At 38.7% G+C, this 20,063-nt stretch overlaps 1 protein-coding gene across 6 annotated transcripts in view; it reads right to left on the bottom strand.

Annotated features, from left to right (window-relative positions):
- MAP2K5 (mitogen-activated protein kinase kinase 5) overlaps positions 1-20,063 on the bottom strand; it is a 268,775-nt gene that overhangs the window by 104,108 nt on the left and 144,604 nt on the right. For 4 of the 6 annotated variants that reach the window (XM_030930283.1, XM_030930282.1, XM_010363622.2 and 1 more), the window contains exons 14-16: positions 17,712-17,785; positions 16,695-16,745; positions 7,760-7,831 (exon numbers count right to left, since the gene is read on the bottom strand). In XM_030930283.1, the coding sequence (XP_030786143.1) occupies positions 7,760-7,831; positions 16,695-16,745; positions 17,712-17,785 (197 nt within the window). The remainder of the gene's footprint in view (positions 1-7,759; positions 7,832-16,694; positions 16,746-17,711; positions 17,786-20,063) is intronic. The other 2 variants (XM_030930285.1, XM_030930284.1) reach the window with 1 other exon arrangement.

The following is a 20,063-nucleotide window of genomic DNA, read 5'->3' on the forward strand; positions in this document are numbered from 1 at the left end:
GATTCATACTTCTGTCTATAGTGATTTTAAATTGGATTTGCTACATCTATTCCTAGCATACTATGGTAAAAACAAAGAAGAATCTTGGCCTTCAAGTACTTCTTTTGCACAAACTTCCTAATCCCTTCAGGTAATGTTCTCATCATATTGGCCCTTAAAGAAAAACAAGAACTGGCCGGACATGGTGGCTCACGCCTGTAATCCCAGCACTTTGGGAGGCCGAGACGGGTGGATCACAAGGTCAGGAGATTGAGACCATCCTGGCTAACATGGTGAAACCCCGTCTGTACTAAAAATAGAAAAAATTATCCGAGCATGGTGGCACGCGCTTGTAGTCCCAGCTACTTGGGAGGCTGTGGCAGGAGAATCGCTTGAACCTGGGAGGTGGAGGTTGCAGTGAGCCGAGACTGTGCCACTGCATTCCAGCCTGGGTGACAGAGCAAGACTCCGTCTCAAAAAGAAAAAACAAGAATCTTGGGTTTCTCTTGTAATCTTCACTACTGAATCCCCACAATTTCTCATGTATGGACTCAAAACCTCCTACTTCTCTTCCCTACCACGTTTTTCCTTATCTTGGACCCCAAATAGATTAGGTATAAAAAACACGCCAGGGGCCTTACACTATTCTCTAATGACTTACTGGTCTATTACTTGTGTCGGTACCATGTTGTATGGGGGTAATAAGCCCCTAGAGGTCAGGGGCTACAATCCCATAGTTCCTTCTGAAGGCATTTAGTTAAGCATCATGTACAGATGTGCTCAACAACTCTCTCTGATGTTCATAATCTGATTTCTCTTTACAACCTCTAACAACATCTCTTCCTCCTGCTGTAACACCTGGCTCCTTACCATCCATTTTAAACTACAAGGAGCATCAAAAGGCCTAGCTCTTCCTGGTCCTCACTCCTGACCATCTGGTTATCTGCTCTCTACTACATGAGCCAACACAGTCCTTCCGGCATTCAGGTGTCCCACCCTCAATGCTGACACTTTTTCACACAGTTCTCTGTACCTAATCCTCTTCGATCCTGAAAATTCAATGAGTCTGTTTTTTTCAGTCTTCCAGAGAATATTCCATAGTTTATCTCCAGGATAAATGAATATCATCAACAAAACCCAAATATATCAATGGCAATCTCCTTCCTTACACTACAAAAAGTCTCTTTTTATTAATCTTTGCACCACAGTACCCAGCAAAATACTGGCAGACAGACACATATTTCAATATGCAACATAAATATATTTATTGAGCACCCGACTTCCTACCTACTTAAACTGATCTCCCTGTTTCCACACCTGCCTCTCTATAGTCATGCTCCACAGAGCACTCAATGATACTGTGAAAATTTAAGTCAGATAATTTCTTCTAAGAGTAATACATAAAGTCCTTAGCATGACCCACAAGGATATATTTGCCCTGGCCCCTGGCTACCTCTCTAAATTTATTTTTTCCTATTTTTCCCTTGCTAACTCCACTCAAGTCACACTTGTCTCTCCCTTCCTTAAAAATGCTGAGAGTGTACTCTATCTTGGTGCCTTTGAGCTTGCTATCAGGTGGCTCCCTTCTCTCATAGCATTCAAGTATCTGCTCAAGTGGTACTTTACCAGAGAGGACTAGTCTGCTTTCTTTTCTTTTCTTTTTTTTTGAGACGGAGTTTCGCTCTTGTTGCCCAGGCTGGAGCACAATGACGCGATCTCGGCTCACTGCAACCTCTGCCTCCTGGGTTCAAGTGATTCTCCTGCCTCAGCCTCCCGAGTAGATGGGATTACAGGCATGCACCACCATGCCCAGCTAATTTTTTGTATTTTTAGTAGAGACAGAGTTTCTCCATGTTGGTCAGGCTGGTCTCAAACTCCTGACTTCAGGTGATCTGCCCACCTCAGCCTCCCAAAGTGTTGGGATTACAGGTGTGAGCCACTGAGCCCGGCCTAGTCTGCTTTCTTTTTCTCCATAGGACTTATTCCCACCAGACAAACTACATATTTAGTTATCCCTTTGTTTTCTGTCCTTTCCCTCATGCTCCAGCTCTCCCCAAATGGTACTCTATGACAGGCAAGACTTCAGTGTCTTTTCCTTATTCTATCCCCACTGCTTATACAGCAGGCACAGCAGGAGCTCAACACATGAATGCATAAATGAATGTAGAAAGGATGAATGGTGAACATTTATATGTGCTTTAAATCTTAAATCTAATAGTTGTGTGCTCTTATAGTAGTGCCATGCCTCTGCATTTTATGCCATTTTATCACTGTCTCAGTCACACAACTCTAGAGTTGGTGTGTGAAAGCTAAGGAAAGAAAACAACACAATGAGCAGTAGCACAGTCATAGAATGTTAGTCTGGAAAGGGGCTTAGAGATGAATATTTTACAAATAAAGAAACTGAGGCCCAGTGAAGAACAGTGGCTTCCATAGGGTCACCTAAAAAACTAGTAGCAAATCTGGAACTGTAACCCAGGTCTTTCATTCCCAATCTAGGACTTTTATCTCTACACCATGTCACTTCTCAACTGTCTTACACTATATCCAGTCATTTATAAAATAAACGATACAATTTAAAATATGCAAAAGGAAATTGTATAACAGCAATCCTGAGTTCCACAAATCAAAAACACTAGTTTTCCCTAAAACGGGATAATAGAATAAGCCCTTGAGGATTCTGTTGGGAGACTCAGCTCTGAGATCTGACCACCATTATCGCTAACTTCTCAGCAGATGCATACATATTGTATTTCCTCTTAGATTCCCTTTTAAAAAGAAGCGGAAGAATATGATTTAATAAACGTTCCACACTTTATTTTTGCTTTCTTTCTACTGTGCAGGTGAATTGAGTTTGAAGATTATTTCCTTACAAATACAATTGCATTCATGCATTACAAAACTCACAGAAAAAGTATTTGACTAAAAAAAAAAAGGTTATAAAATCATGATTGCAACTCTATCTATGATATTATTTAAAGAGTCCTTTCTACTTTTCTATTAGAAAAAGTCCTGGCTGGGCACAGTGGTTCCCGCCTGTAATCCCAGCACTTTGAGAAATCAAGGCAGGAAGAACTTGAGCCCAAGAGTTCAAGACCAGCCTGGGCAATATGGCAAGACCCTATCTCTACTAAGAAAAAAAAAGACTATACCCCAAATCAACAGAATATACATTCTTCTCAGCACTACATTGCACTTATTCCAAAATTGACCACACAGTTGGAAGTAAAGCACTCCTCAGCAAATGTAAAAGAACAGAAATTATAACAAACTGTCTCTCAGACCACAGTGCAATCAAACTAGAACTCAGGATTAAGAAACTCACTCAAAACCGCTCAACTACATGGAAACTAAACAACCTGCTCCTGAATGACTACTGGGTACATAACGAAATGAAGGCAGAAATAAAGATGTTCTTTGAAACCAATGAGAACAAAGATACAACATACCAGAATCTCTGGGACACATTTAAAGCAGTGCGTAGAGGGAAATTTATAGCACCAAATGCCCACAAGAGAAGGCTGGAAAGATCTAAAATCGACACCCTAACATCACAATTAAAAGAACTAGAGAAGCAAGAGCAAACACATTCAAAAGCTAGCAGAAGGCAAGAAATAACTAAGATCAGAGCAGAACTGAAGGAGATAGAGACACAAAAAACCCTTCAAAAAAATCAGCGAATCCAGGAGTTGGTTTTTTGAAAAGATCAACAAAATTGATAGACCGCTAGGAAGACTAGTAAAGAATAAAAGAGAGAAGAATCAAATAGATGCAATAAAAAATGATAAAGGGGATATCACCACCGACCCCACAGAAATACAAACTACCATCAGAGAATACTATAAACACCCCTATGCAAATAAACTAAAAAACCTAGAAGAAATGGATAAATTCTTGGACACATACACTCTCCCAAGACTAAACCAGGAAGAAGTTGAATCCCCGAATAGACCAATAACAGGGACTGAAATTGAGGCAATAATTAATAGCCTACCAACCAAGAAAAGTCCAGGACCAGATGGATTCACAGCCGAACTCTACCAGAGGTACAAGAAGGAGCTGGTACCATTCCTTCTGAAACTATTCCAATCAACAGAAAAAGAGGGAATCCTCCCTAACTCATTTTATGAGGCCAACATCATCCTGATACCAAAGCCTGGCAGAGACACAACAAAAAAAGAGAATTTTAGACCAATATCCCTGAAGAACACTGATGCAAAAATCCTCAATAAAATACTGGTAAACCGAATCCAGCAGCACATCAAAAAGCTTATCCACCATGATCAAGTGGGCTTCATCCCTGGGATGCAAGGCTGGTTTAATATACGCAAATCAATAAACGTAATCCACCATATAAACAGAACCAAAGACAAAAACCACGATTATCTCAACAGATGCAGAAAAGGCCTTTGACAAAATTCAACAGCCCTTCATGCTAAAAACTCCCAATAAATTCGGTATTGATGGAACATATCTCAAAATAATAAGAGCTATTTATGACAAACCCACAGCCAATATCATACTGAATGGGCAAAAACTGGAAGCATTCCCCTTGAAAACTGGCACAAGACAGGGATGCCCTCTCTCACCACTCCTATTCAACATAGTGTTGGAAGTTTTGGCTAGGGCAATCAGGTAAGAGAAAGAAATAAAGGATATTCAATTAGAAAAAGAGGAAGTCAAATTGTCCCTGTTTGCAGATGACATGATTGTATATTTAGAAAACCCCATCATCTCAGCCCAAAATCTCCCTAAGCTGATAAGCAACTTCAGCAAAGTCTCAGGATACAAAATCAATGTGCAAAAATCACAAGCATTCTTATACATCAATAACAGACAAACAGCCAAATCATGAGTGAACTCCCATTCACAATTGCTTCAAAGAGAATAAAATATCTGGGAATCTAACTTACAAGGGATGTGAAGGACCTCTTCAAGGAGAACTACAAACCACTGCTCAATGAAATAAAAGAGGACACAAACAAATGGAAGAACGTTCCATGCTCATGGATAGGAAGAATCAATATCGTGAAAATGGCCATACTGCCCAAAGTAATTTATAGATTCAATGCCATCTCCATTAATCTACCAATGACTTTCTTCACAGAATTGGAAAAAAACTGCTTTAAAGTTCATATGGAACCAAAAAAGACCCTGCATTGCCAAGACAATCCTAAGCCAAAAGAACAAAGCTGGAGGCATCAATGCTACCTGACTTCAAACTATACTACAAGGCTACAGTAACCAAAACAGCATGGTACTGGTACCAAAACAGAGATGTAGACCAATGGAACATAACAGAGCCCTCAGAAATAATACCACACATGTACAACCATCTGATCTTTGACAAACCTGACAAAAACAAGAAACGGGGAAAGGATTCCCTATTTAATAAATGGGGCTGGGAAAACTGGCTAGCCATAAGTAGAAAGCTGAAACTGGATCCCTTCCTTACACCTTATATAAAAATTAATTCAAGATGGATTAGAGACCTAAATGTTACACCTAAAACCATAAAAACCCTAGAAGAAAACCTATGCAATACCATTCAGGACATAGGCATGGGCAAGGACTTCATGTCTAAAACACCAAAAGCAATCAATGGTAACAAAAGCCAAAATTGACAAATGGGATCTAATTAAACTAAAGAGCTTTTGCACAGCAAAAGAAACTACCATCAGAGTGAACAGGCAACCTACAGAATGGGAGAAAATTTTTGCAATCTACCCATCTGACAAAGGGCTAACATCCACAACCTACAAAGAACTGAAACAAATTTACAAGGAAAAAAAACAAACAATCCCATCAAAAAGTGGGCAAAGGATATGAACAGACACTTCTCAAAAGAAGACATTTATGCAGCCAACAGACACATGAAAAAATGCTCATCATCACTAGCCATCAGAGAAATGCAAATCAAAAGCACAACGAGATACCATCTCACACCAGTTAGAATGGTGATCATTAAAAAGTCAGGAAACAACAGGTGCTGGAGAGGATGTGGAGAAACAGGAACACTTTTACACTGTTGGTGGGACTGTAAACTAGTTCAACCATTGTGGAAGACGTGGTGATTCCTCAAGGATCTAGAACTAGAAATATCATTTGACCCAGCCATCCCATTACTGGGTATATACCCAAAGGATTATAAATGATGCTGCTTTAAAGACACATGCACATATATGTTTATTGCGGCACTATTCACAATAGCAAAGACTTGGAACCAACCCAAATGTCCATCAATGATAGACTGGATTAAGAAAATGTGGCACATATACACCATGGAATATTATGCAGCCATAAAAAAGGATGAGTTCATGTCCTTGGTAGGGACATGGATGCAGCTGGAAACCATCATTCTCAGCAAACTATCACAAGAACAGGAAACCAAACACCGCATGTTCTCATTCATAGGTGGGAATTGAACAATGAGAACACCTGGACACAGGATGGGGAACATCACACACCGTGGCCTGTTGTGGGGTTGGGGGAGGGGAGAGGGATAGCATTAGGGGATACACCTAATGTAAATGACGAGTTAATGGGTGCAGCACACCAACACGGCACATGTATACATATGTAACAAACCTGCATGTTGTGCACATGTACCCTAGAACATAAAGTATAATAAAAGAAAAGAAAAGAAGAGTCCTTCTTTATCTGAATCAATTTAAATGAGAATTTTTGAAGCACTGGTCAGTACACAGGTTCTATACTACCATAATTCAAACTGATCCACATGTCCTTTTAAGTTATATGCATTTTCTTGTAGATCAATGGTCATTTTATTAAAAAATCATAGCATAGCGTTCTAATGGAGCTACATCTAGAACACTAACATAAAGTCCATTCTAAATACAGCTATAAAGAGTAGATAGTGCAATTGTCCTAAATACATACATCCTCTTTCTCTCTCCCTGTCCATCATATCATACCACCCCTTAACCCACATACAGATCTGATATGACTATACTGGAATGAGGTGATTTTTTTTTCTTTTAAAACAAACATATATAACTTACATATCTAAATGAGTAGGGCTGTACCTTTTAAACTAATCACCTTTGGAAGTTACATATGCATTCCAACAGGACACCAAATTTTTCTGGAATCCCTCTTTTAGAACACAGGTTCTCCAGATTTAGTGTGTATAAATATCACCCAGGGAACAGATTAACCATGCAGATTCTTAGAGGTTTGGATTTAATTGGTCTTGAATGGGGTTGAAGAATCTGTATTTTTTTTTTTTTTTTTTTTTGAGATGGAGTCTCGCTCTGTCGCCTAGGCTGGAGCGCAGTGGCCGGATCTCAGCTCACTGCAAGCTCCGCCTCCCAGGTTTCCGCCATTCTCCTGCCTCAGCCTCCCGAGTAGCTGGGACTACAGGCGCCCGCCACCTCGCCTGGCTAGTTTTTTGTATTTTTTTTAGTAGAGACGGGGTTTCACCGTGTTAGCCAGGATGGTCTCGATCTCCTGACCTCGTGATCCGCCCGTCTCGGCCTCCCAAAGTGCTGGGATTACAGGCTTGAGCCACCGCGCCCGGCCAAGAATCTGTATTTTTAACAAGGACTCCAGGCAGGTCTTACACAGGTGATCTGTAATAAATAGTGCTTTAAAATAACCTCCAGAGTCAGTTCACAAGCCACACAAGGAATCAAAGACTTTATGGTCAAACTCTGTGTGTACATCTATATTTTAGTTTATTCTTTCAAAATCTTCACTTTTCCTGATTGAATATATTAGTACAGATATGCAAGGAAGCATCTATGTGCAAACAACATACCTCCATAAAAGAGATTCCTAAGCTCCAGACATCAGAATGAATTCCATACTGCTCCCCTGAAATCCTTTCAGGCTGCAAGGAATCAGAAGGGAGCTTGTAAGTTGACGGATGCTACTCAGGAAAACACATACACCAAAATGAGCTCAGAGCCACCAACATCTGCATAGCATTTTACGGATGACAAAACAATTTTACATGTGTGTATATAAGTATTTGTGTATATAGTATAAAATCTATAGAAATTATATATAGATATATTCTTATTGAATCCTCTCCAAGTCCCTCTGAGGAAGACTTTGGAAGCCATTTCACAGATGAAGAAAATGGAGGCTCAGAGTAGTGAGGTAATTTAGGCAAGGTCCTAAGTAGTGAATGAGCTGAGATTTGAATCCAGATCCTCTCCCTCCAAATCCAGTGATCCTCATTGTGGAGTAACAAATTATACAACATTATATGATATTACTACTTATTTGCATTTTGATGCATGGGTCTGGAACAGTAGGGTTTCTTTTAATTTTTTATTTGGAAATAACTTTAAACTTACAGGAAACTTGAAAAAACGAGATGAGAGCAAAGCACATTCCTATTTCCTTTACCCAGATTCATCTACTGTTCAACATTTCATTCCACTGATCAGAGTTTCTTTGTATATGAACCAAGGAACAGTTTGAAAGGTCCATTTGGGACTCTGGGTCCTCCACGCAAGATGTATAGCAAATACCTGGTCTAAAAAAGGCTACATAAACACTCTACTTCAAAAGGAATAATTTCATACTGAGTGGATGCTTCCTGAGCTATCTATCCCTCTAGGATTTGGCATTCAGTACAGTACTTCATAGAAGGCTTTGGAATGAACACATGAACAAATGAATAAGAGAAACTGAGGTTTCACAAAGGTGGAATGATTGCTAAAGGTTACAGGCTAATCATGGCAAGGCTGAGATCATAACTTACACCCCAATATCCAATTAAATAGATACCAGGATATATTCATACGGAACTGGCTAGCCAGCTACAGGAACAACATTATTGTCACCATCATTACTATCATCAACAACAAAATTATGTGTGCATTTATTAAAGAATTTCTGTACACTAGACCTTGTTTTAGTGTTTTTCATGCATATCTCATTTCAGATTCACAAACATCCATGTAACATTGGTACTATTTTATCATCCCCAATTAACAAATGAGGAAAATGAGGCACAGAGAAGTTTAGTTTACTTTACTAACCATTATGAGTGCTGCATCCACTATACAAGAAGGATAGTAATAGTTATCATTTAATGACCACTCACTAGTATCAGATACTGGGCTAGGTCCTTTGGGTCTTCTACTTCATAATGATTCTGCAAAAGTATTATTGCCCTCAATTTACAAATGTAAAAACTGAGGTTTAGTTAGTGACATGTTCAAGTCTAGCGCTATGGGTTAGCATTAAATGCACAGTCCAGGAGCGGAGCCAGGATTCAAAGCCAGTTTGTCTGACTGCAAAATTAGAGTTCTTTCCAGTGAGTCAAAATGACCCCACAACTAGAAGTCAGAAGAGCCAAGCACAGCCTTGAGTTGGTCAGTATTTCTCAATGTGCAGTCTTTGGAGCAGCCATCACAGAACTGCCTGAGGTGCTTACTATTAATACAAATGAACCTCCAGAATCAGAATCTCTGGGGATGGGGCTAGAGATCCTCACTTAAAAAAATAATTTCTCTGGGTGATTCTTTGGTACACTTAGCTCCAGTCACTAAATACTTCCATGTTCCCTAGAGAGACAATGACCTTTCAGATCTCCCTGCTTTCCTCTTCTCTGCTTAATGACCATGTCTCACACAGATCCTGTTTGAGGGTGAAACCTTTCTCTACTCCTACAGCAGAATTATAAAGTCCTGCTTCTGTACTTCATTAAAATGTTGTTCATATCTTAGTATTTATCACACTGTGTTATAAAATCATCTGTTTTCTAGTTCGTTTTTCCTAAGAGGCAAAGAGTGTACCAGGCAGACATACCTAGTACCTTGCTGGACACATAACAGATATGTAGTCAATGCATGCTGACTGAAGGGATGTAATACATGTTCACTGCATGAACAAACAAGTTCCTTAGAGAGTTCTAATAAAACTTCCTCATACATTGCTATTCATGTCTGTCAAGAACTTCTAACAAACATGAAAATCCTAAAATCCTCTAGAATTATTAAAGAAATAACTAAATGTTGCCCTGACCTTTTTTCCTTCCTCTCTCCATTTCTTCATTCTACTGATTGACAGGTACCATTTCATCCAGAATACAGAAAACACACACACACACACAAAAGTGGAACCCACATACAAAATATTTGGGCAGGATCAACAAGGAGGTTAAACACACTCATTACATTTGCCCACTGAACTATCAAAACAAATGCAAACTGTAAGCTGATAATAAAGCATAGAAAAATTAAATTAAATTTAAAAAGAAAAAATAGAAAAAGTGATAATGTTCACAGATACTAGATGGCAAATAAGAGAACTCTTTTAAGGGTCAGATTCTGATGACCTCTTGTTGGGGAAATTATTCTTTCAATAAGCTAATGAAACAAGATTACTGCTGTGATGCAGTGTTTGAGCAAAAATGTTCAGCAAAAGCCAACAGCAAGCTCCACGTGTCTATCCTAAACAACTCTTAAGGTGGACAGGGACTGGAAAATGTGCCCAGGCCCCTGGAAGTGATTTAGACACAAGATGAGCACCAAAACATTCTGAATTTATGGAGCCAGGATTTGATGGCCCGAGGCTGCACAATTCAAAGCTGTTCTCACACTTGAAGCCAAGGTGGCCTGCCCTGTCCTCTCCCCTGAAAAACAAAACAAAACAAAACCAACTACCAGGTACCATGTTGTTGACAGAATATCGGTGATGGATATTTAGCAGTTAAAAAGCTAAAACTGAGGTTACTCTCTCACATGACAGCTGTCATCAGTGTGAAAAGCTAAATAATAGGAAAAACATGACTCTTGTCTAAAATATCTTTGCAGTGAGGTTTACGTGACAAGCAAACAAAATGAAACAAAAAAACCCTGACCTGTTCTTAATAAGACCAGTAAAGAGTAGTGATGATTTAGTAAGTAGAATTTATAGAGGATCTTAAAGGGCAGTCCTTCTGGCACCCACACTATACTCCCTCCAGATGCCCTCTGTGACTCAGCCTTGACAAGAATTCACATTTAGTTAACTAATTCCAGAACTGTCTGTTTACAACAAGATTTGTCAAAAGCAGGAAGATACCAAGGTATATCCCTTATCTCTTCCAAAAAAGGAATTTCTGTTCAGACTCAGGCTACGTAGAAAATTAACAAAGTAGGCATGAAAACTTCAGGCTAGCGTATAGTTAAAATATGTATCACAAGTGTTAAGGATTTTTTTCTTTTTTCTTTTCTTTTTTTTTAACATTGGCAAGATCCTTGTGTAGGCAGACAGAACACTGGTTAAACAGGACTCTGAAGTTAGACTGCTTGAATTCAGATCTATCTTCCAGTTTACCAATTCTCTCTTCTGCTGTGTCCAATATGTTGTCAAATACAGTGAGTTTTAAATTTTAATCTAGAAGTTTTGTTTAGAACTTTAAAAATCTGCTATGTCACTTTAAAAATGTGTGATCTTAAGTCTGTATGCATCTGTTTCTGCTGCCTGCTATTCCTGCTGATCTTTCTCAGGTGGCTTTGCTGTCTTGTGTGCCCGGTTCTCTTTGCTTGCTAGTTTTTCGTCTTGAAAGAAAAACTTCGGAGAGGTTCTCTGAGGCCTAAGGTGGAGACCACCTCAAACCACTTCTCAGTGTGAAGTGCCTTGTCCAACCTAGGACATGTATGCATACACCCAGGGTGCAAATCTATACCAGGGCTAGGCTATAGTCACAGCTTGTTCCACTTTTCCTGTTTCTTCTGCTTCTCTGCTTAGATCCTTCTGCTTCTCTGCTTAGATCCAGATGCCTCCTCTTCAGTTTCCTGGGACTGGGGGAAGAGGAGCAGTTTTAGATCTAGTTTACCCTTACACTGAGGTTGCCCATTTAGGCTTCTAGCAGGGAACAGAGAAGATCTTCTCTGAGACCTTCTGACTTAGGTGGGCTCTGAAGCTTGGCCGCTGACCCTCTTGCCTAACTGTAATTCAGGCAAATGCCCTCAGGAATAAGCAGTGATGGGGATCCCATTCTACTTTCCTCTCTGTAGTAGGATTTCATTCAAAAATTGTGCTGGGAGTAGCCCACTGTCTTCTCAGCTCTTCAGTGCATTTGAGATGGTTTAAAAAAAAAAAAAAAAAAAAACTTAGCTAGCGCATTTAAACAGAAGAGTTGATCTAAATAACTTAGTCTGCTATTAGCAGAAACTAGAAGCTGACGTCCTAATTAAATTGCCTTTTACTATGTGCCAACTCTGAGACCTTGGGTTACAGATATTTTGACCTTTGTTTTCCTCATCTGTAAAATGAAGACAGTAATAATAAATAATAGCAGTAATACGTACACCTCCTGGGGTTGTGTGAAGACTGAATGAATCCTGTAATGTGCTTCAGTACACACCACATGGGAATGCCCAGTTAATGCTAGCCTCCTCCCAGTCACCACCACTACCATTACTACCACTGCATGAGCATAGCCATTGAGTTGGGTCATGCAATGTGTATGGGTGTTATTCCAAGTATCCTTCCAGTCACCACCACTACCATTACTACCACCGCATAAGCACAGCCATTGAGTTGGATCATGCAATGTGTATGGGTTTTATTCCAAGTAAAGACAATTTCCAAGAATTGGAATAGCTTGGGCAGAAAAAAACGTTCTGGAGATAGGAATGGTTATTTAGATTGACTTTCTGATCCCAAGGGCCAAGTATCTGAGTAAGATTTTTTCATTTTAAAACTTCAGTTCATGATAGCAATAGCGTCAAATTTTATATTTGATTTTTAAAATGATAGTAAGCCAGAAAGACTGAATAGTTAAAGTTTTAGGAATTTCTATCTTAAAAACATAATAAAATTTTTAGTAATTAGAATTGCTGGGCCGAGTGTGGTGACTCACACCTGTAAGCCCAGCACTTTGGGAAGCCAAGGCGGGTGGATCACTTGAGGCCTGGAGTTTGAGACCAGTCTGGCCAACATGGTGAAACCCCATCTCTACTAAAAATACAAAAATTAGCCAGGCGTGGTGCTGCACGCCTGTAATCCCAGCTACTCAGGAGGCTGAGGAGACAACCCAGGAGACAGAGGTTGTGGTGAGCTGCGATCATGCCACTGCACTCTAGCCTGGGGGACAGAGTAAGACTCCATCTTAAGAAAAAAAAAAAAATAAAGAATTTCTGAAAAATGGTTAATTTAATATAAGCTCCAAGCTTCTAGACCCCTTTTATAAATCTTATGGATAAAATCCTTTTAAAATGTGGTTGAAAATCTTTCATGCTTCGGATGAAGGTATCTATTGAACCTATTAATTAACTGGCCCTAAAAAAACAGTATGTCCTTGAGCATGACAATTCACTTTTCCAGGTCAGTCTCCTCACTGGTCAATGGGGAGGTTGGATCAAGATGACTTTTCAAGTCTCCTATAAGCACATTGCTTAATGTGCCCATACTTGGTTTTTCTAAACGACTAATGATGTTACAAAAGCTTCCCTGTCCTTTTCCTAATTATCTTTCCTATATCTTATACTTCCGATTACAGAATAAAGTGAGATTATTCACATATGCAGGGCTATTTCATTCTGATATATTTTCTTTTTAATATTTGAGTAGCCTAGCTGGCTGTATTTAAGTAATTTTGGCCTGTCTATACCTTGAAACACAAGCAAGATTAGTAATATGAAAAGTTAAATATATTCGTAATATGAAAAGTTAAATGTTGTGCTTATATTAGTGAACAAGACACTTTTGGAATGCAGCTTTCATGAACTAATTCACTCGTCTGGCACTGTGTGAGGTACCTATGTCATAGTGTTGTGAGCATTTAAAAGTTAATATATGTAAGAAGAGTGATTGGCACATAAAGCTACTTAAATGTAAGCTATTATTATTACTGATGTTATTATCACTGTACAGAAGTATGCATGAATATAAAGTGAGGGAAATACATAAAATGAGGGTATCAAGTGACTTCTAATTACATATTCCTGCAATTTTTTATTTGTCTTCTTCCCCACTTCTTCACCCTGCCCCACGCCTTCTGAGTCTTTGCTCATCCATTCACAGTGATCTTTCTCTTGTGCAAGCACCCTTTTCACATACTGTTTGAATCATCAAATTCGTACACTGTACATCTCATTTTCTTTTCTTTTTTATTTTTGAGACGGAGTTTCACTCTTGTTGCCCAGGCTGGAGTGCAATGGCGCGACCTCAGCTCACCACAACCTCCGCCTCCCAGGTTCAAGTGATTCTCCTGCCTCAGCCTCCCGAGTAGCTGGGATTACAGACATGCACCACCACACCCAGCTAAATTTTTGTATTTTTAGTAGAGACGGGGTTTCTCCATGTTGGTCAGGCTGGTCTCAAACTCCTGACCTCAGGTGATCCACTCGCCTTGGCCTCCCAAAGTGTTGGGATTACAGGCATGAGCCGTTGTGCCCAGGCTGTGTTATTTTCTAAATGTATGTTTGGTACAACTTAAGTCTTTATTATGTCACACATAATGCTGCTACATATAATATGTTTCCTGTTTCATCCAAGTCTTATCTAGATTATACAATGGTTCCACTGTACCTGACTGACAGCACAGAAGATGCTCAGTAAATGCTGGTTGATTATTGAAGGTGCTCAGTTTCAGATACAGCTTTCACTGGCATAGATCGGGGCTGGCAAACTTTTTCGGTAAAGGTTAAGCTAGTAAATATTTTTCATGTTATGAGCCATATACTTTCTGATGCAACTGTCACAACTACTCAACTCTGCCACTGCAGTGCTAAAGTGGCCATGCATAATATACAAGCAAATGGGTGTGGACATGTTCCAATAAAACTTTATTTACAAAAATAGGCAGTAAGAGCTTAGAAGAGTGATTAGTACATTGTTCCAGTAAATTGAACTTGGCCCGAGAACTGTAGTTCATGGATATTTGGCATAGGACTCATGTAGAACTCAAAATTATAAAATATACCAGCTAAAACGAGAACCAGTTGTGGTAAAAAAAAAAAAAAAAAAAAAAAAAGCTCAGCTCTTTTCTCTCAAGAGACTCTCAACAGATAAAAGGTAGGGATTAATACATGTCCTATAATAATATAGGTTATTTCCACCTCCCCCCCATCTCTAACCTCACACCACGTAGGTAAGTACTTGGCCTTGGCCAATAAGAGCCTCCTACTGAACTGAGCAAAGCGTTCACTCTCCAGCTATCATTGCTCCTTTTCTAGTTATCTTATGCTTTTTATAGCTTGAACTACAAAGCTGACGACTAGAATTCACTCACCTAAGAAGCAAAGCAATTTTAGTTTCGTCAATCTGAGCTAACGTTTCATAATTTTAATCCTCATATTTTCAGTTAACAGATGGATGCATCACATTCACCCATAAACAAAAATAAAAAACTAATTTCTTTAATGTACACCTGGGAAAGACAACTATAATCTGGATTTGTACATTAAAATATAATGCAATTTAATTATCAGAGGAATTTAAAGCTACTAAGAACATGCTGGTTAGTTGAGCAATTGTTTCATTTACAGTCATGTCCCCCCACTTTTTAAAAATTACAGTGTTTCATTATCTTTCAAAGACTTAAACCTTAGCATTCAGTAAGGCTATAAAGGTGGTTCACCAATCTCATCTAACTTGGTAGAGGAAGTAAGGTGATTACATTTTATAAAAACAGATATGATGACTTCAGAGGTTAATTTTTTGTTTTTCCTATTATTATACTTAAACAAGAAAGTATGAACTTTCTTTAAAAACCATGCAAGAAAAAATGAGCTATTCTGGTATCTGAATGAAAAAACAAAGTTTTGTATTGTTCTGGGAATAAGGTTTAGGTTTAGAATTAGGTTTAGAACAAGGTTCCATCCCTAAATCTTTAATCAAGATAATATATAAACACAGAATACTGAGAATAAGACCCACAATTTTACCCATACTAACATCATTTAATTTCATGATATATTAATGAAGACTATTAGAGATGAAAGCGACTACCTAAATAAATTTAGAGCTTTCATTATAAAAAATTATCTTTCAGTTGTTACAGGAAGACAAAACTTTGCTCCAAAAATAATACTAGATAAGTTTCCTGTTTAATTTTTTTTTCCCTCTGACTCTCAAGGTGACTATGAAAACGCATAAACTAAAGTATATTTATGAAAACAAATAACTTCCCTTACTCAAAAGCCAAGTCTACATTGGTCTTTGAAACAGACTTATGCTTCTACTTGTCATTGTTGGTAAGTTTATTTCAGTGCAACTAAATAATCTTACAATAGGCATGAATAACAACTAAACAAAATATAGAGGTATAAGTTCTATAGAGAACTGCCCCCTAAACCCTTACATTCAGAGATCCATAAATATAATTTGGCTACATCAGTAATTTAATTTTGATCTGGTGACAAAGCATGTTCATATTCCAAGAAAAAACAACCAATTTTATTGACTGACATTTGGGTATATTTGAGGGTTAATTAAATAAGAAATGTGGAAAAGTGGCCAGTATGCTACAAGGTGCAATTTTTCTGTAGGATTAAACTTCAAAACTCAGTGATTTCACACTTGAACCAACCAGTTAAGTCAACAAAGTCAGATAAGTTGATAGCTCCTGTAAAAACCCTAATGTCTTTTAGAAAGATTTAAAAATCAGACCATGAGTAGATTGACTTCATAATTTATGATCTGCTAGGCTAAAGCTGTGGAATTAATTCAAGAATTATACATTACCAAGTACATAAAGATAAAGATGTTGGTTTTAAATGTTATTTTTGCATAAGTTTACTTACCGCCATATAAGCATTTGTTCCAACATACGTCTTGGCTATAGAATTCACCAGCTATGAGACAAAACAGTCTGTTAGAACAATATAAAGATAATGTGGAAATAAAATGGGCAATTATTCCTCATTTAACCTACAATCATCATTCGTATAAATCAACTAAAAATTATGTAAAAGGGAACAAATTTATCTACAAAGGCATTAAAAATGATTAAATCTCTCTTTTCTTTTGAATGTGATTTCCAATTTAAACAAGCACAGCATTACAGTTTATAGCAGATAACCTTAAACAATTCACTTAAGCAGGATGCTTATCGCTTTAGTACCCCAAACCCGCCTGATATAAAAAGTCAATTTAAAGCAGAATTTGAACACACTCAATTTTTAGTCAGATGGCTCAAGATGTGAATGAAGCCCTATGCATTACTAGAATGAAACGAACACTAAATACGCTGGAGGGATAACAGACTTTGACAACTCATAATACAACGATGACCTTCGCTTTGGTCTTCGTGTTTGGCTGAGAGTAAAGGTGGCTGCAATTCAAATCAACATCACAGCACGCTCACGGGTCACTATCACTGGGTTTCTCAGGGGAGGCCCAAAATGGAAATTAATTAAAATTTGTGCTGCACATTGTAATGGCCCTCCACCATTGTTGCTCCCAATATTAATTTTTATTGTGGGCCAGTTGGGTTCCCCAGGCACAGCTCCCACTCTGCCCTCCCTTTTGTCTGGCCAAAACGCTTTCATATCAAAGCTGCATATCAATGAAGTTTGCTATTCGTAAGTAGTAATTACAATATCAGCAGTTTTTACTGTCATTAAACAATGAACAATCATATTCTGATGAAGGAAACTCGCTCAGAGATTAAAAATGAATAACACACTCCCAGCCGAGGAAAAGATGCAGGGTTGCTGTTTGTCTGGCAGCTAGGTGATTTTTCAATCCAGAGAACAGAATGAAAATATAAAGAGGTTGTTGCAGAGAAAAAGAGTATACTGGGAGGAAAAGAGACATACCTGAGTGCTAACTCCAAAATCACACAGCTTGACCTGTCCTCTTGTGTTTACTAGCATATTGGAGGGCTTCACATCTAAAAAGGGACCAGAAAAGGCCATGTAACTAATTCCATATATCTACAGCGTTTGTTCTTTAAAAGCACACACGCACACCACACCAAGTTGCAGAAATGACATCATCTGCTCAATCCGAAATTCAAATCACAAATTTAATGAAAAGCATTTTTTTTAACTGAAGGTAAAATGTAAGGTCTCAACTCCTCCAGTTTCAACAATTTCCGGTTTCTACAGAAGCCAGAGTTTATTTCAAGTGAAAGTGAAATCAAACTTTGGCTTACAACAACAGTAAATACACCCATCATCCTATCCGTAGTTTTTCAGGAAAAGGAGGTAGATAAGAAAAGGTAATCTTCCTGCAAAGAATTTGCAGAAAAAGGATGAGTTTTGCTCTATATGTGTAATTATCAGGCTAATCCTCCCATCTAAGTAATAGTAAGGCCAACGGGAGGCCAACAGGGAAAAGTCATTCATATGCTACGGGTAACAGGTCGTATCTGAATGAAACTGATGAGGAAATGAATGTAGCACTGCTATTTCCCATGTTTTACAAGGCAAATGTTACTTCAGATAATACTTAGAAATTTATCTAAAAGATGTGCGTATGTGTCTACATGCATGTGCTTATTAGTCTTTATTTCATTTATCCTTCTCCTCCCTTACATTATTTTTGACTGCTGTTACAGTTAACAAAAGAATTGAATAGATTTCACCAAAGCAGTCAGTCGCTAAGTAATGAAACAAAGGATTTCTGTGAAGCATCGTCAGTGACAACAATGAGCCTTTTCAGGAATTCAGGGAGCCCAAAAAAGCCATCCAAGGAGGACAAGAGCATACCACTTTTGATGGTATAGAGCAGCATCTGCTTCAATGCATCTTTTATGGCAAAAGTGGTGTAGCAGAGACAACTGGTTATATTTAAAACAGCATATAATCTCAACTACACTGACACTGAACAGGAGACAATTTTTTGGTGTAACTTTTTAAAAAAAATTGTAAATGGGTTAATCTTCTCCTGACCTTCCATCTGGCAAAAGTGTACCACAACAAAGTATTTTGCCAAGAGTAGATACTTAATTCAAATTTCAAGTTCAAATACAGCAACTATTACTGAATCATACTTATGTGACAGGCAATGTGCTAGGCATTTTCTTATACATTAGTTCATTTAGCCTGATAAATGTTATTAGCCTCAGTTAGCCTGATAACTGACATTTGAATGTAAATTCCATGAAGGCAGGGACTTTGTCTCTTTTCTTGACTACTGTACTCCCAGCCCCTGAAAGAGTGACAGATATATTTCAAGTGCTCAATAAACATTTGTTGAATGGATGAGAGAATAAAGAATGGAGACCACAAGTACATATTGTGGTTGAGGATTCTGTTTCAGTGATGAGGGGTGAACTGTAGAGCCTGTCTCTGTAGCAAGCCCTTCAGATACCACACACTATAACCTCTGTTGGGAGGCTCTAGGAATTCAAGTTGGTATGCACAGGCAGGTGTAAGCTCTTTTTATTGGTATCATCACCCCAAGAAATAAGTTCACAGGGTAGGAGTATACTTTATACCTCTTAAAATGTATCCCTTCCAAGCACAGTATCTTGTTCAGTGATGGATGGCTTTTTAAATGATACATTAAATTTACTAATACATGGCCGGGAGCAGTGGCTTACACCTGTAATCCCAACACTTTGGGAGGCTGAGGCAGGCAGATCACTTGGGTTCAGGAGTTTGGGACTAGCCTGGCCAACATGGTGAAATCTCTACTAAAACCACAAAAATTAGCCAGGCATGGTGGCGGTCATCTGTAATCTCAGCTACTCGGGAGGCTGAGGGAGAATTGCTTCAACCTGGGAAACGGAGGTTGCAGTGAGCTGCGATGGTGCCACTGCACTGTAGTTTGGGGATCAGAGCGAGACTCGTCTCAAAAAAAAAAAAAAAATTGCTAAGACAAATGTCCCCTTTACCAGCAAGTCCCTGGTCTCTTGGTGTCTAGTTTTCTCTAATTTTTCAACATAATTCTTACACCACCATCATATTAAACCTTAAATATACCACTTTCACTAAATCATTTCTCTCCTTAAGGAGGAGGTTAAGTATTCTCTGACATGCCCGCCACCAACCAGAACATGAATTCCTTAAGAATAGGGTTGTGCTTTCAAGTGTGTCCCAGGCCGGGCGCGGTGGCTCAAGCCTGTAATCCCAGCACTTTGGGAGGCCGAGACGGGCGGATCATGAGGTCAGGAGATCGAGACCATCCTGGCTAACCCGGTGAAACCCCGTCTCTACTAAAAA

The sequence above is a fragment of the Rhinopithecus roxellana genome, chromosome 5 (assembly GCF_007565055.1).
Source record: "Rhinopithecus roxellana isolate Shanxi Qingling chromosome 5, ASM756505v1, whole genome shotgun sequence".
In the NCBI taxonomy this organism is placed as follows: Eukaryota; Metazoa; Chordata; class Mammalia; order Primates; family Cercopithecidae; genus Rhinopithecus; species Rhinopithecus roxellana.